This window comes from Malaclemys terrapin, chromosome 3, assembly GCF_027887155.1.
Source record: "Malaclemys terrapin pileata isolate rMalTer1 chromosome 3, rMalTer1.hap1, whole genome shotgun sequence".
In the NCBI taxonomy this organism is placed as follows: domain Eukaryota; kingdom Metazoa; phylum Chordata; order Testudines; family Emydidae; genus Malaclemys; species Malaclemys terrapin.
Genome location: NC_071507.1, coordinates 52,404,520 through 52,422,569, shown reverse-complemented (window position 1 = coordinate 52,422,569; position 18,050 = coordinate 52,404,520). Strand labels below are relative to the sequence as shown.

Here is an 18,050-nt window from a genome sequence, read left to right as displayed (position 1 = left end):
CCAAAACCTCTATAATAAGATGCACATCCAACATATCCCCTGAATTCCTGACCAAGATAAGAGAAGATACTATGGTGAGAAAGATGAATGTGGATCTGGGGTGAAAACAAATATTCAGAAAACTCTAGTAAACAGGAAGTAACCTAGTTTTTCCTTTTGGTGTAATTGCTTCACTCATCCCCATACTTGGAAGCTAGCTAAGAATAAAAAATAATCATACAAAGACAAGATAAAGGCTACTGTAATTAAAAATAGACTGCAGTATTGTTTTACTGAAGTGGGCATGTAATCTAGCCTCTTAAGCCTTGTCTATAAAATGCAGTTTTAAAAGCTATCTGAGTTAAACTGGTGCAAAACCATGTGTGAACACTCTTATTTCAATTTAAACCTGGTTTATGTCAATTTAATATACCTTGATATCCAATTAAGCTAATTAAAAGAATGAGTACACAGGGTTTGCAGTAGCTTAATTGAATCAGTTCAAAATCACATTTTTTTTTAAATTGGTACAATTCTGAATACAGAAAAGAGCAAAATGTTTTAACTTTTCTTTTCAAGCTATTTATATCTTGGTTGATTTTATAAAATAGAGCTCTCTGACATTTAGTGTGTCAGTACTACTGAACCTCTCTAGCACTGTGCCCCATCCTAGAATGTCAAACTTCATCATATCACAGTCTAGCTATCCACTCATCTGTGTTTTTTGTCTCATGCATCACCATGGTATCCTCCCTTAAATATTAGTCACTATTTCTTAAATGCTTGAACATACTTGAGGTTCAGTTCTCTGGTCTGCTAAGATCACTTTGCCTTGAGATAATGCGATACACATTCATATATACCAGGGGTAGGCAATCTATGGCATGCGTGCCGAAGGCGGCACGCAAGCTGATTTTCAGTGGCACTCACACTGCCCGGGTCCTGGCCACCCATCCGGGGGGCTCTGCATTTTAATTTAATTTTAAAAATCTCATTGACTTTACATACAATAGTTTAGTTATATATTATAGACTTATAAAAAGAGATCTTCTAAAAACGTTAAAATGTATTATTGGCACGCAAAACCTTAAATTAGAGTGAATAAATGACTCGGCACACCACTTCTGAAAGGTTGCCGACCCCTGATATATACCTTTGTATTTCTGGAGCATGAAAGATTGGTTCCAGGTAAATCCAATTCCTTTGGCAAGTCAACCATTCCTCCAGGGTGCGAGAGAAGAGATTTAACGTATGATCCCATGCGTCTACAAGGTTCTACCATAAAAATAGAATAATATAAAGTAAAACCTAAATTTGGTGGAAATTCTTACTTTTGCAAGATATGTTACTTAAGGACTCCCAAACAAAATTTTGATGGAGTTTTAAGCAGACTATAGCATAGTACTAAATACAAGATTTCCATACTTTCATATAATGTGACCAAAAAAACTGCTTAGGAGCTAATTATTTGTATCTGAAAAAAGCTTACTAAGATATGTCATAAGTTTGTTTTATATTATGTTTCAATAATAATAATAATAATACATAAGAGTATGAAGAAAATAGTTATCACTCAGCTGGAAATCTTTTCATTTCAGGGCACTGGCATGAATTAAAATTTAACTTTATTTGTAGTGGTATAAACTATGGAGCTGAATCCTGCTTGCCTTGCTCATAAATTAGCCTCACTGTTAGTTATTGTTCACTGAAGCCAATAGAACAGTAAGGGAAATTCTGTGAACCTATTTCTACAAACTTTTTAACAAATATACATATTCATATTTGCTTTAAACAAAGGGCAAGCAGAATTTTGCAAGATGATCCTAAGAAGACCTAGTTACTATATCTGGTTTCTTTTTAATATACTGATACAGATGCAATACCCAGCTGCATATCTTTTTAATAATAATCAATCCGTTCTAGGAGCTATAAATTAAAGCCATTTACAGTTGCAATCTGGCTGAGACTCAAAACTATAAATCATGCCAAGCTATATAAACAATTGGACTCCTTAAAAATGACTAAAAAATGCGATTTAAAATGTCACATTTGAGATGTAAGAGCAAGATTCATATAATTAAAAGGAGCCAAAATAATCTATATTGCTGAGGACTTATGTGAAGGCAGAAAAAGTGAAAACATAGATTACAAAACATCATAATGTCAACTGAATTTGCATATATTCATCTTAATTTGTTTCATACATATGATTAATTACTGTACAAAGTAAGGGCATGATTTGATAAGCACTCTGCACACAATTCAGATTTTAGCTCTATAATTCATGCACACTGCAAAATACTAAGGATTTTGTCCCATACTCAAACTTTCATGGACTTGAAGACAGGACTGAGTTAAAAACTTCAGGACGCTATTCTTATGTAGTCTGCTATTCTGTGTCCATTACTGCACCATTTTAGCATTTGAGACTTCTTTGATGGTTACTCTTCTTTCCTTTCTTTCCCTCTTCATGGAAGTCATATGGGGCTTTTTCTTTGGCCTTTTTTCTTCTTTCACTATACCTGGGTAACCTCATCCACTCTTACAGCTTCAGCATCTTTATCCTAATGAACAAGTCTCCTTTTCCACACCTATGTCCCTTTTCTCTCCAGTCCCACATCCCAACTGATTTCTCCAGCATATCCTCCTGAAGATCTTGGTAACAACATAAGCTTACCAAGGCTAAAATCTATCCTCCTAAGTCATAATTTACCCCTATCCACTTCTTTGGTTGTGTTATTAACACCACCATCCTCCCAATCACCCAGGCTCAAACCCTGGGGTCATTTTAACTCCTTTCTACTCCCCGTGCATTCAGGCCATGTCTAAATCTTTTTGTTTCTTTCGTCACAGCACACCACAAATCAATCCCTTTCTCTCTGCCTCACAGCTACAACACTCATTCATGCCCTCATCATTGTGCATATCGATTATTATAATCACCTTCTTAAGCCTCTGCGACATCTACATTGACTCCCTTCAGTCCATCCAAAACATATGTTAGTGGCAATCTTCCTCCCACATCAATCTAGCCATGTTACCATACTTCACTCTTTGAATCATTTCACTGATTCACCCTTGACCACCAAATTTCTTATTCTTATCTTCAAGTGCACAACTCCACTCTGGCCTATGTCTCTAACCAGAACTTTTACCACATTCCTCCTTGTCCCAGTGAGTCCATGCCTTGTTCATCTCCTACTACTTCCATCTGTACATTTTTCCATGTATGGAATGCCCTCCCCCCATCCTAGCTCACCTTTTCTCATTTCAATCCCCTCTTCAATTCTCATATAATTAGCAAATGGTCATTGCAGAAAACTTACATTTAAATATAGCTCAATAATGCTGAAAAAGTGTTACTGAAGTAGAGCACTAAATGATCTTTGAAAAGAGCTCATATCATTTGTATGGTTTAAGTACAGTTGCACACAAAGTTAGATGCATCCAAATATAGTGCCTTCCTTTTCAAATCATTGTGATTAGACAAATTCACATATAAGTCATGGAAGTCAGGACAGAAAGCTAAGGAGGAATTGGATGCTTTAGAAGCTAAATGCTCTGTTCCCCCTTTTTTTTCTGCTGATCTATGCTGTGGAAAGATCTAGCTTCTCTTCTACCTTGGACAGGGTTGAAAAGTGACTATATATTCAGTAGTGATACCAAAAAGCAGCTGTTTAATAACAAAAATAAATCTAACCAGGACTAATCGCTGCTGAGTAGAAAAACTGCCAGAAAGTTAATCAAACACATCACATATAGTATACAGTAACTGCAATGCAAATGCTGCTAATGGTCTTGTGGAGACAGAACTTCTGAGAAGTTCTATGAAGACCCTCCTGACTAGCAGCTCTGCAACTAATTACAGCAACACGCATACAGGAATGCATACCTTTAGTACAGGTTTACTGCCAGGCTTTGAAAGTAAAAAGAAAGTAAACATCAAGGATACTATTTATTTCAGTTATACACCACTTGCACAGGTTTTCCGCAAACTTTATTCTCCAAACATACACAAATGTCACAAGTAATCTTTACCTTAATTGGCCCAACATAGCAAGAACCCTTAATTGTTGAAATTGTTACTTGAGATTCTTCTAACTGAGCCATTATATCTTCAGCAGATGAAATAATCATGACAGTTGAAGTTTCAGAGCGGTGAGGAGACAAACGGAAATTAGTTTTATTCCAAAGGTTAATTATCTTATTCAGCATTATTTCAAGGGTAGCTTCATTGGTTGCTGTTACTGATACATCACCGATTTCTTTCTTGTACTGAAACAACTAAAGTGGAAAACTGTATTACACAGGATTGAACAATAGATAAACAAGTGACAATACAGATATTTTACTAAATAACTGGAGTATAAATTCCTGAAAAATATACAATATCCCTATTAAAGTTGCAGAAGTGGAGTAGTAGTAGTCATAGACTGGACTATATATTTAAAAGCTAACTGTAAAACTTTAATCATAAGTACAGCTGTAATAAACTAATTATAACCACATTTTACAACAAAAAATGTTAAAATCAGTTCATGAGTCAGGTATAAATAATGCAACATATATTTACATTGAGTTGCAGAACATCCTCCAGGGTAAACTTTTTATCCCAAGAAATGGATTGCCCAATAATATACTGTATAGCCTCCCAATGCCTTGGTTGAAGACATGGACTTCTTAAAGACACAATCACAGATAGGCCTTCTTTAAAATCGCTTAGTGACTGCTTCAGACCTATTATAATAGTATTTTCTGGTAAACCTTGGAAAATATAAAATGTTTGCAATATATCAGTCTTATTTCAATTTGCGTAAGCAGATACAACATTACTACTAAGTATATATAACACAAGATATTTTTCTAATTATTTTTCTTTAGCATCTTACTAACTGTGCTCCATTATCATATTAATTTGTTCCATTAGCATCATTTATAAGAACATATTAAAATACAATAATGAAACATATCTATCATTTTTTAATTTAATTTTATTCAAATGCTCATGGCTTTTTGAATAATTTGGACATCAATATCCTCATGTTCTATGATTTGAAGAAGTCCAAACCCCTCTTTATCCCCCACAAAAGGAGAAGAACCAGGAATATTCTTTAAGTTTAAAGCTACTATGAATGCACCACGAATTCAACGTCTTTGCGTCTCATAATTTGATTTTGTAGAATAAGGATACAGTGGTGAAAATCATTGCAGACCTATTAAAATAATTGAAATTATTCTAATTTACACCAGTTGAGGATCTAGCCCATAATTTCTAAATATTTTGTTTCCCTCAATACATTGATGAAAGGCTATAAGTTGCAAACAACTAGCGATTTTAGTATTTTTACCTTTTTCTAGAATCTGTATTGTCTGCATAAATCTGCTAACATCCTTTTGTATTAAATCTACATCAACATTCTGAAAAAGTGTATGTTTCCACCTAAAAGAAAGCTTCCCCCATTCCTCTAGTAAGTCCCACAAGAGTTTTCGCAAAGATAATTCACTTTCAACTTCAGAGAGCTCTTTATTCACTCTCTGAGGACTTGAGTCTCCAACTTGATTCTTCTGTGACATCCTTTCCAATGACAATGATCTCATGTCAGCAATGGAACTGTCAAAGAGATCCTGGTAATTTGCATAACTTCTGGATTTGTTAGAAATAACTGCAGCTTCTTCCACAAGACTTTGGATCATCTCTTTAGCTGTCTTAGGCAATGTTTTGCTAAGGAGGAGAACTGGATTTCTCACCTATGTGACATAAAAATATGTTAAAATGTGTTCTAAGAATGTCAAAGTACAGAACCTACTATTAGTAACCTATTACAGTACTCATATAAAACTTTTAAAATATGTGCACAATCAAATATCTGAAAAAACATTCAATTCTTTATGAATTTCTACCTTTTACCACATTGTTTTGTTATTGTTTGTTCTGCTGCATGCACATGCAATCTATCAAAAATCTACACTTTTTAGAGGAAGAAAGCAGTATATGTAAGTCTTAAATTTATTTTTATTATTGTGACATTAAGCCATAAAGGGTTAAGCAATTAGCAGGATAACTGACCCAAATTCAACATTTAAAGACATATTAGTAGATAATGATTGTGGTTTTGTGTGTTTACATATATATTGTTAGAGGCTGACAATATAACCAAACCTTTCCCATCTATGGGCGGTATTCTGTTAATCCAGAGATCAAAAGGAGATGTTAACATTTAGATGAACTGTGAATGTAGTAATATCACTGTCTTAATTTCTCTTTGAACTATATAGTAAACTACCTGTAAATGGCGGGAGATGGGCAGTTGCTTTATGTTAATCCATGTAGCTAATTACCAGAGATGCTTAGGAAATAGGAAGTCTACTTCAAAGCTACGATAATTGACTATTGTTCACCCAAGAACAGCACGCTGTCAAGAAGCTGCTTGACATCTATAAAAAGAACTCTAGAGCCCTGATCCTGTCATCTCAGATCTGCTTAAGCTCCATCAGGGGAAGTTTGAGTCGCAAGATTGAGGTCTCCAGTCCCTTCTAGATAACCCTGATATTGAACATTGGACTGTAACCTATGGACTAATTCTGAAAGAACTCTTTGCAACTATAAAGCTCACCATCTCTATTATGAAACTGGCCGAAGAACTCTATTCATATCTGTATGCATAATGATCTTTTAACCAATACATTCTTTACTTTTTAAATAAATTTTAGTTTAGTTAATAAGAATTGGCTGTAAGCATGTATTTGGGTAAGATATTCATTAATCTGGTGGGTAATGGGTCCGATCCTTTGGGATTGGTATAGCTTTTTACATGATGAACAAGATTTTCAGTAATCCTCATCATATTTGACTTTGCTGTATGGCTGGGAGCCCAAAGCTGGGTTGCTTTAAGGCAGTGGTCGCCAAACTTTTTTGATTGCGCACCCCTATCAGTAAAAATTTTTTGAGCACGCACCCCCTGCTGCGCCGCCTCTAGCATTTTTGCCAAAGCAAAAAAAAAAAAAAGCCGCTCGAAGCAAAAAACAAAAACAACAAAAAAACCCACGATCCTCCTGCCGCGCACCCCCAAGGATCCTCTTGCGCACCCCCGGGGGTGCACGCACCCCACTTTGGAGACCACTGCTTTAAAGGAGCTGTGTTTTGGTTTCTGGGTAACCAGTAAGGTATTGTAGAAGTATTTTTGTTGCTGGTTTGGTAATTTTAAGTATCAGAATACCCACCAGTTTTGGGATTGTCTGCTCCATTTTTTGCAGTGCGCCCTAATTGAGCAATCTCAGCATGATCCCCCTGGCATCCCGGTCACAATTATTAATGATTTTTTTATGCATTAGTATTGCACTAGGTGTGTTTAGCCCATGGGCAACTCAACCAGTATGTTATTTTCAGAGAGTAAACATCTGAAGAAATTTGGTTCAAATTTTGAATTAACATTTCTTGTGTGCACATCCATATCACTTTAAGTGCATGCATGGTGTGCATCTACATATTGAATATTTATTAACTTGTTTATTTTTCAGATGTTTCCATTTTCCAAAAATGAAGTTGGTGACAATAATTGAAAACATTAGTTATATCTCTATATTTCCAGAATGTTTTGACCCCAATTCAGCAAAACACTTAAGCATGTGCTTTACTTTAAGCATGTTTTAAGTCCAACCTGATTCACCAAAGTACTTAAGCACATGACAAAAGCTCCATTAAAGGTCTATTAACATCCACTTATGCCTAGATGCCTATAAACCACTTGACTATTCTTAGGCAGCTGCTGTGCTGTGACCACTATTTAACATGCTATAGGATAGGATAGGATTAAAATTAAAAATGATCTGGACAAACTGGAGAAATGGTCTGAAGTAAATAGGATGGAATTCAATAAGGAAAAATGCAAAATACTTCACTTAGGAAGGAACAAATCAGTTGCATACATACAAAATGGGAAATGACTGTCTAGGAAGGAGTACTGCGGAAAAGGATCTGGGGGTCATAGTGGATCACAAGCTAAATATGAGTCAAAAATGAAACACTGTTGCAAAAAAACCCAAACAAAAAACAAAACAAAACAAAAAAACCCCACACTACACATAATTCTAGGATGTATTAGCAGGAGTATTGTAAGCAAGACACCAGAAGTAATTCTTCTGCTCTACTCCGCTCAATCGGAGTATTGTGTCCAGTGCTGGGCACCACATTTCAGGAAAGATGTGGACAAATTGGAAAAAGTCCAGAGAAGAGCAACACAAATGATTCAAGGTCTAGAAAACATGACCTATGAGGGAAGATAGAAAAAATCGGGTTTGTTTAGTCTGGAGAAGAGAAGACAGAAGACATGATAGCAGTTTTCAAGTACATAAAAAGCTGCTACAAGGAGGAGGGAGAAAAATTGTTCTTCTTAACCTCTGGGAATAGGACAAGAAGCAATGGGCTTAAATTGCAGCAAGGATGGTTTAGGTTGGACATTAGGAAAAACTTTCTAATTGTCAGAGTGGTTAAGAACTGGAATAAATTGCCTAGGGAGGTTGTGGAATCTCCATCATTGGGGATTTTTAAGAGCAGGTTGGACAAACACCTGTCAGGGACGGTCTATATCAGGGGTCAGCAACCTTTCAGAAGTGGGGTGCCGAGTCATTTATTCACTCTAATTTAAGGCTTTGCGTGCCAGTAATACATTTTAACGTTTTTAGAAGATCTCTTTCTATAAGTCTATTATATATAACTAAACTATTGTATGTAAAGTAAATTAGGTTTTTAAAATTAAATTAAAATGCAGAGCCCCCCGGATCGGTGGCCAGGACCCGGGCAGTGTGAGTGCCACTGAAAATCAGCTTGCGTGTCGCCTTCGGCACGTGTGCCATAAGTTGCCTACCTCGATCTATATAATATTTAGTCCTGCCTTGAGTGCAGGGGACTGGACTAGTTGACCTCTCGAGGTCCCTTCCAGTTCTATGATTGTATCTCATTGTCACCTTGCACTTCCATTAGTGGTCCACCTAGTCTGTCTTAAATACAGATTGTATATGTTCTTTTGGCCAAGAACAGTTTTTTTGTTTGTACAGCACTTAGCATAACAGGGACCTGGGCTCTGGGTGGTACTGCAATACAAATAAACAAACATAGTAAATGGAACTTAAGAATATGCCTAAGTGCTTTATTGAATTGGGGCATTTATGAATATTACATAATTAATCCTCATAATACCTCCGTCTGCTACATAAGTATTATTACTCACACATTACATATGGGGAAAATGAGATATAGATATAGTATTAAGCGATTTGCCCAAGGCCACAATATGAGCCAGAGTGACAGGATCGGAATGCTTGAGTTCCTGGTTCTTAAACTCATTTTCAATCCATTAGACCAGACTGCCTCTAAAGATGAAAATATGCTTTCTTAACAGACCAGTAACTTACTTTGTTCTTAAAGTTCCTAAGTTCAAACTGTAGGTTGCCAAAATAGCCATCCAAATCTGCACTGAATTTTATAATATTGTCACTTTTTCCTTTTTCACAAATAAGGATACTTGATTTAAGATCGTGCAGACTGCGAGTAAGGGTCTGATATAAGGCAAACTGTTCAACTGGAATAAAGAAGTCATAGGCTCTTGCAATAGAATACAATTGGGAAAGAGTGTTATACTGAGTCTCTAGCATTGGCAACTCTGAGGAAATTTGGCTCAGAAAAGTCAAGTGCTCAATAAATTCTTCCACTGTTGTGAGATCTTTGTCCAGCTTTCTAAGTGCTGAATGGATAACCTAAAATAAATGAAACATCAATCATTATATTTTTCAAACACACACTTTTAAATTATTTATATTGTTATATTTTTCTCTGTTTTATCATCAAAATAATCAGAGAGGAGCCAGGAACAATGCAGTTAAAAAAACAAAATGAAGTGTGAGAGCTGGAGATAAAGGGCTGGATTTTCATTTACACTAAGGCTATGTCTAAGGGTGTGATGCCCAGCTTGTATACACATACTCCCATTAGCTCTCATCTGAGCTAGCACATTCAAAATGTTAAAGAACAGTCGGTAGCACAGAAAGCTAGCATGGGCTAGCTGCCTCAGTACAAACCTGCCTTAACCCCCATGGGTATGTACTTGGGGCAGCAAGCTTAGGCCACTGCTGCCACAGTCCATACTACTGCAGATACGCTATTTTGAGTGTGCTAGTGCCGATGAGAGTTAAGGCGAGCATGTGTACACAAGCTGGGAATCCTGCCCCTAGCTCATAGTGTAGATGTAGCGTAAGACTCTTTCACACCTTTTCAACAGTGTAAAGTGACATACTCTAAGGCTTCATACCTTTTTATAAAATGCTGCCACTAAAAAGAACATTTACTTACACTACAGGTAACTAGTTATTTGAGATGTGTTGTATCCATGTATTCCACTTGTGATATGCACAGGCCCCATGTATGTAAGACCAGAGTTTTCTGAGCAGTAGTGTCCTTTGGGGGCTGTGGCTATGCTCTATGCATTCTCCAATGCACCATAGCCAATGGCTTAAAGTTCTGGGCATCCATAACTACTCCCCAGTTCCTTCACTAACACAGTCTCCAAATTACCGAGAACTCTACAATAGTGGGGAAAGAGGGTTGGGTGTGGCACAGATGTACACAAAGCATATCAAAGAACCAGTTACTACTTATTATAGGCTAAGTAACTGTTCTTTCCTCTTCAAGTGAACATCCACAAGTATTCCACTTCTATTGACTCACAAGAATAACTTGTGTCCTGAGGTGGGTGCTCAGAATCCTGGATGATGACTACAGGAAAGCTCTGTCACAATGGGCATCAGGTCTGGGGCCGTCTACCAAGGAGTCATGCTGAGTGGAGGTGTGAACTGAACTCCAGGTATGAGCTTTGCAATCTCTGAAATTGTGACATGTCAAAAGATGCAGCAGAGGCAGCCTGGGCTCTGATGGAATGAGCCCTAACTTGCTCAGATGGCTCTAAATGGACCAGCTCATAGCATTAACATAGTTCAAGACTAATTTTGACAGTCTTTGAGTGGACATAGGTTGTCCCTTTATTCTATCAGCAAATGCTAGAAACAGTCAAGATTCCCTGAATAGCTACCTTCTCTCTCTAAATAGAGAGATATTTGAAAATGTTAAAGATATTAAGTTTGAGTAGAGTGAGGCTTGGGGAAGAAGACAGGTAGGTTAATCATCTGATTAAGATGCAAATCAGAAACCACATTAGGCGAAAAGCTTGAGTGAAGTCTCAGTCACTTTGTCCTTGTAAAGTACTATGCAAGGAGATCCCGCCATAAGGGTCTGAATATCCCCTATTCTTCTGGCCAGGTAATGCTACTAAAAAGGCAGTCTTCATAGACAGGTAGTACAAAAAGGAAGTTAACTCATCTTCTGCAGTAATGATGGTTCTTCGAGATGTGTCCCCCTGTGGGTGCTCCACTGTAGGTGTGCTTGCATCCCTGCACTGCTGATCGGAGAACTTCAGTAGCAGTGTCCATGAGGCCAGCACATGCACCCTCCCTCCCTCATGGTCTGCCTCAAGGTTACTTAGCAGTGCGCGGGCGAACCCCCCCTCAGTTCCTTCTCTACTGCAGACCCCGTTAGGGAGAACTCCAAAGTAGAGGGGGAGGAGGGCGGGTCATGGAGCACCCATAGGGACACACATCTCAAAGAAAAGACGGTTACTCACTGTTGTAACTGTTGTTCTTCGAGATGTGTTGCTCATATCCATTCCATTAGGTGTGTGCGCGCCGCGTGCACGATCGTCGGAAGATTTTCTACCCTAGCAACACCGGCGGGTCGGCTGTGGAGCCCCCTAGAGTGGCGCCTTCATGGCGCTGAATATATACCCCAGCCGACCCGGCGCCCCCTCAGTTCCTTCTTGCCGGCTACTCCGACAGTGGGGACGGGGGGCGGGTTTGGAATGGATATGAGCAACACATCTCGAAGAACAACAGTTACAACGGTGAGTAACCGTCTTTTCTTCTTCGAGTGCTTGCTCATATCCATTCCATTAGGTGACTCCCAAGCCCAACTTAGGTGGTGGGGTCGGAGTGAGACATTGCTGTGTGCAAAACCGCTGATCCGAAAGCAGCATCGTCTCTGGACTGCTGCACTAGTGCATAGTGAGCTGTAAATGTGTGGACTGATGACCAAACCGCTGCTCTACAAATGTCCTGGATCGGAACTTGTGCCAGGAAAGCCGTCGAGGAAGCCTGGGCCCTCGTGGAGTGAGCGGTGAGGTGCGGTGCTGAGACACCTGCCAGGTCATAGCAAGTCCGGATGCAAGACGTAATCCAGGAGGATAGGCGTTGTGAGGAGACCGGTGAGCCTTTCATTTGGTCGGCCACTGCAACGAAGAGTTGCGTCGTCTTTCTAAAGTGCTTTGTGCGGTCAATATAGAAGGCCAGGGCCCTTCGTACGTCCAGGGAATGCAAACGTTGATCCTGGCGAGTGGCATGTGGTTTGGGATGAAAGACCGGGAGAAAGATGTCCTGGTTGATATGAAACGGAGAAACCACCTTAGGGAGAAAGGCAGGATGTGGACGAAGCTGCACTTTATCCTTATGGAAAACCGTGTAAGGGGGCTCGGATGTAAGCGCCCTGAGTTCAGAAACGCGCCTTGCTGAGGTGATGGCTACAAGGAAGGCTGTCTTCCAGGATAGGTACAAAAGTGAACAGGTGGCCAGTGGCTCGAATGGAGGACCTGTGAGCTTGGAGAGAACCAGGTTGAGGTCCCACGTCGGGACGGGCTGACATTGTTGTGGGTACATCCAGTCTAAGCCCTTGAGGAATCTAACGACCATCGGGTTAGAGAATACCGAGGACGCGAGTTCCCCTGGGTGAAAGGCCGATATAGCGGCCAGGTGAACTCTAATTGAAGATATCGCCAACCCCTGCTGTTTTAGGGAGAGGAGATATTCCAAAATGAGAGGAATGGGTGCCTGCAACGGGGACGTGGCTCGTTGTTCGCACCAACAGGAGAACCGCTTCCACTTGGCCAGGTACGTGGTGCGTGTTGAGGGCTTCCTACTGCTCAGCAGAATCTGTTGGACAGAGTGCGAGCATTGCTGCTCTGCCTGGGTGAACCATGGAGCAGCCACGCTGTGAGGTGGAGTGATTGCAGGTCGGGGTGACGCAGCCGGCCGTGGTCCTGAGAGATGAGATCCGGACACAACGGAAGCGGGATCGGTGTCTGAACCGAGAGCTCCAACAGTGTGGTGTACCAATGTTGTCTCGGCCACGCTGGAGCGATCAGAATTACCTGTGCCTGGTCTCTGCGCAATTTGAGCAGTACCTTGTGGACCAGAGGAAACGGAGGGAAGGCATAAAACAGGTGGTCTTTCCAGGGAAGGAGAAACGCATCCGAGAGGGAGCCCGGAGCTCGACCTTGTAGGGAGCAGAACACGTGGCACTTCCTGTTGTCTCGAGATGCAAACAGGTCTATCTGGGGAAACCCCCACTTTTGGAAGATGGAATGTATGATGTCCGGACGGATAGACCACTCGTGTGTCTGGAAGGACCTGCTGAGTCGGTCCGCTAGAGTGTTCTGGACTCCAGGGAGGAACGATGCCGTGAGATGGATTGAGTGGGCGATGCAGAAGTCCCACAGGCGAATGGCCTCTTGGCATAGAATTGACGAACGTGCTCCTCCTTGCTTGTTGATGTAAAACATGGCCGTGGTGTTGTCGATGAGAACTAACACACATCGGCCACGTAGGAGGTTGAGAAATGCCTGGCACGCCAGGCGCACCGCCATCAGTTCCCGAACATTGATGTGCAGGGCTAGCTGGGGTGCAGTCCACAGGCCCTGGGTATGGTGTTCGTTGAGATGGGCGCCCCAACCCAGAGATGAAGCGTCTGTGACCAGGTGCAGAGAGGGTTGTGGGGCGTGAAATGGCATCCCCTCGCAGACCACATTGTGATCTAGCCACCAGGTGAGGGAGGTCAGGACCGAGATCGGGACCGTGACCACCATGTTCAGGCTGTCCCGATGTGGTCGATATATTGACGACACCCAGGTCTGGAGTGGGCGAAGCCGAAGTCTGGCATGCCTGGTTACGTACGTGCAGGAGGCCATGTGACCCAGCAGGGTAAGGCACGACCTCACCGTGGTAGTTGGGAACGCCTGGAGCCCTTGAATGAGGCTCGTGATGGTGCCAAATCGGTTGTCTGGCAGGATGGCTTGTGCACGTCTGGAGTCTAGAACTGCGCCTATGAATTCTATTCTCTGGGTAGGTTCTGGAGTGGATTTGTCCTTGTTGAGTAGGATGCCCAACTCGTTGAATGTGTGCACTATTATGTGGACGTGAGCTTGAACTTGCTCCTTGGTGCGACCGCGTACCAGCCAGTCGTCTAGGTACGGGAACACCTGTATCCCTTGCCGACGAAGGTACGCTGCCACGACAGCCATACATTTCGTGAACACTCTTGGGGCCAAGGATAGGCCGAAGGGAAGGACTGCAAATTGGTAGTGCACCATGTTTACCACGAATCGCAGGAAGCGTCTGTGAGGTGGGTAAATTGAGATGTGAAAGTATGCGTCTTTCATGTCGAGGGCGGCGAACCAGTCTCCAGGATCGAGGGAAGGGATAATGGCCCCCAAAGAGACCATGCGGAACTTCAACTTTACTACGAATTTGTTGAGTCCGCGCAAGTCCAAGATGGGCCGCAGACCTCCTTTGGACTTGGGGATCAGGAAGTAACGGGAATAAAATCCCCTGCCCCTTAACTCTACTGGAACCTCCTCTATGGCCCCCATAGCAAGGAGCGTGGAAACCTCCTGTATAAGAAGTTGCTCGTGAGAAGGGTCCCTGAAGAGGGACGGGGAAGGGGGGTGGGAGGGGGGGATAGAAGAAAACTGGATAGTGTATCCCCTCTCCACTGTGCGGAGGACCCAACGGTCCGAAGTTATAAGGGACCAAGCACGGTGGAAGTGGGAGAGACGATCCCGAAAGGAGGGGGCTGGATCCTGGGAGATGACTGGGGCGCCGTCCTCGACCGCACCTTCAAAAGTTCTGCCTGGGGCCTGAAGGTGGTCTAGGTGGCCCTTGGTTCTGGCCGGGTTGAGGGCCGGCCCACCTTCTTCTACCACCTCGCCCTCGCCTCCGGGTCGAGTCCTGTCTCTGACGAGGCGGGGGGGGGGTAGAAGCGCTGAGGCTGCGGCCTAAATGGTCTGCGCTGAGGGCCCACAACATGCATCCCCAGGGAGCGCATGATTGTTCTCGAGTCCTTGAGGCTCTGCAGGCGAGAGTCCGTCTTGTCCGAGAACAATCCATGTCCCTCAAAGGGCAGATCCTGTAGGGTTTGCTGTAGCTCCGGAGGCAAACCCGAAACTTGAAGCCAGGAGATCCTCCGCATAGCGATACCCGAAGCCAGGGTCCTCGCAGCTGAGTCTGCTATGTCCAAGGAGGCCTGCAAGGAGGTCCGAGCCACCTTCTTACCCTCCTCTACCATGGCTCCAAACTCTTCCCTGGACTCTTGGGGAATCAACTCCTTAAACTTCCCCATAGAGTTCCAGGAGTTAAAATTGTAACGGCTCAATAGCGCCTGTTGGTTCGCCGCTCTAAGTTGCAGCCCTCCGGCTAAGTAAACCTTACGGCCAAACAAATCGAGCCGCTTAGCCTCTTTTGATTTAGGCGCTGCAGCCTGCTGGCCGTGGCGCTCTCGTGCGTTCACTGATTCCACCACCAGTGAACACGGTTGGGGGTGGGTATACAAGTACCCGTAGTCCTTAGACGGGACAAAGTACTTCCTTTCCACCCCTCTCGCTGTGGGTGGGATAGAGGCAGGAGTTTGCCATATCGTATCCGCATTGGTTTGTATCGTGCGGATCAGGGGTAGCGCCACCCTCGATGGGGCATCCGCTCCGAGGATGTTCACGATAGGGTCCTGTACTTCCACTATCTCCTCCGCCTGCAGGTCCATATTACGGGCCATCCTACGCAGGAGATCCTGGTGAGCCCGAAGATCTATCGGAGGGGGACCCGTACATGAAGTGCCCGCCACTGCCTCATCCGGAGAGGAGGAGGAAGACGCCTCCGGTGGTACTGGATCCAAGGGGGGGTCCTGATCCCCCTGCTCTTGGGCCGGAGCATCACCTGTACTCGGGTCTATGGTGTCAGGTGGCGTGGACACGGAAGCCTCCATGCCCCCTGGCGGAGGCCGAGAGATGGTGGATTCTGGGGCCCTTCTAACCGAGTGACCCGAGCGAGAGGTCGATGGTATTGGAGCCCCTTGCTCCTGGTGGTACGCCCACGGGGTCCAAAATGACCAGTGAGATGGTCCATGAGAGTGGTCCTCTGCCATCTCCTGCCAATGGCCCAAGTTCCGTTCCTCGGCTTGCCCTTGAGGGGGGTATGCCGATCTCGACAGGTCCTCCGAGGAGCGAGACACCGATCTTGACGGCCATGGCGGTGCCGAGAGAGATGAAACGACCCCCGTGGGCTGCGGTGCCGCACAGTACCGGTCTGGAGATGATCTATCTCTGCGCGGTGCCGGCGAACGGTGCCGGGACCGCGATCGGTGCCGATGACCTCGTCGGTGCCGGGAGCTGGATCTGGACCTCGACAAGGACCTGGAGTATGCCCGGTGCCGGGAGCGGCCTCTCGACGTCGAGCGTCGACCGTAGCGGTGCCGAGAACTACGTCTCGACGTTGATCGGTGCCGACGATCATAGCGGTGCCGAGACGTAGAGCGGTGCCGCGAAGAAGATCTTGGCCGCGAGTACGACCGGTGCCGAGGCGATATTCGGTGCCGGGACTGCGAGCGGCGTGGGGACCTGCTTCGGGACCTGGATCGGTGCCGAGGTTCCAGCCCTTGCGATGGAGGGCGCATCAAGGCAGGTTTCCCCCTCGACTGGACCGGGCGAGTCAACGGTGCAGTCGGTGCCGGTGGTTGAGGCGGTGCCGGCTCCGTGAGAGCTATTAAGTCTCTCGCCACCGCGAAGGTCTCTGGAGTCGACGGGAGGCACTGTATCACCGCCGGTCTCGGTGGAGACGCTATCTGCACCGGACTCAACGGCCTCGGCGCCGGAGTCGACGGTGCTGGAGGCACCTGTTTCCGGTGCTCCACCGGCGGACGCGGCTCTACCCCCGGCACTGGGGGAGCCGGCGTCTTCGGCACGGATGTCCCCGTCTTATGGGCTTTTTTATGCCCTGGGGATAATGACCGGCGCCGAGGCACTGCTTGCGGTGCCGACGAGGCTTGTCTGACGCCACTTGCGTGGTCGTCATAGCCGGTGCCGCCGGGGCACTGCGCACCGAGGTGCTAGGTGCCGGGGCCTGACTTGTAGATGGAGTGTCCGGGCTAAGTGCCGCCTCCATCAGGAGTTGCCGGAGCCGAAAGTCCCGCTCTTTCTTGGTCCTTGGTCTGAAGGCCTTACAGATCTTGCACTTATCTGTTTGGTGGGACTCTCCCAGGCACTTCAGACAGGAGTCGTGCGGGTCGCTCGTGGGCATAGGTTTAGCGCAGGAGGCGCACTGCTTGAAGCCGGGAGCTCTGGGCATGAGCCCGGGCCCGCGGCCGGGGGAGAAAGGGGGCGACGACCCCCTTAGTCCCCTGGACTATTATAACAAATCTAACAACTTTAAAAACTATTTAACTATTAAACTACAAACACTACAACTATAACTATAACTACAACTGCGAATAACTAACTAAGCTAGGGAGAGTGGAGAACAGCTATGCCGCGCTCCACAGTTCCAACGACCGTCAGGGGCGGTAAGAAGGAACTGAGGGGGCGCCGGGTCGGCTGGGGTATATATTCAGCGCCATGAAGGCGCCACTCTAGGGGGCTCCACAGCCGACCCGCCGGTGTTGCTAGGGTAGAAAATCTTCCGACGATCGTGCACGCGGCGCGCACACACCTAATGGAATGGATATGAGCAAGCACTCGAAGAAGAACCATCATTACTGTACAAGGTAACTACTTCTTCAAGTAGTGTCCCTATGGGTTCTTCGCTGTAGGTGACTTCAGAGCAATACTCCCCATGGAGGGTTGGGACTTTGAAGTGGAGTCTGTTACTACAGAGAGTGCTGAGGAGCTGAAGATGGCATCAGAAGCTGAATCTCCAGTAATCACATAATGTTC

General features: G+C 44.4%; 1 protein-coding gene across 1 annotated transcript in view; it reads right to left on the bottom strand.

The window, feature by feature from the left end:
- Positions 1–18,050, bottom strand: part of DNAH14 (dynein axonemal heavy chain 14) — a 468,480-nt gene that overhangs the window by 321,643 nt on the left and 128,787 nt on the right. The window contains 6 exon segments of the mRNA XM_054022851.1: positions 1,133–1,254; positions 4,018–4,263; positions 4,553–4,743; positions 5,328–5,521; positions 5,552–5,727; positions 9,391–9,732. Coding sequence (XP_053878826.1) covers positions 1,133–1,254; positions 4,018–4,263; positions 4,553–4,743; positions 5,328–5,521; positions 5,552–5,727; positions 9,391–9,732 — 1,271 coding nt within the window.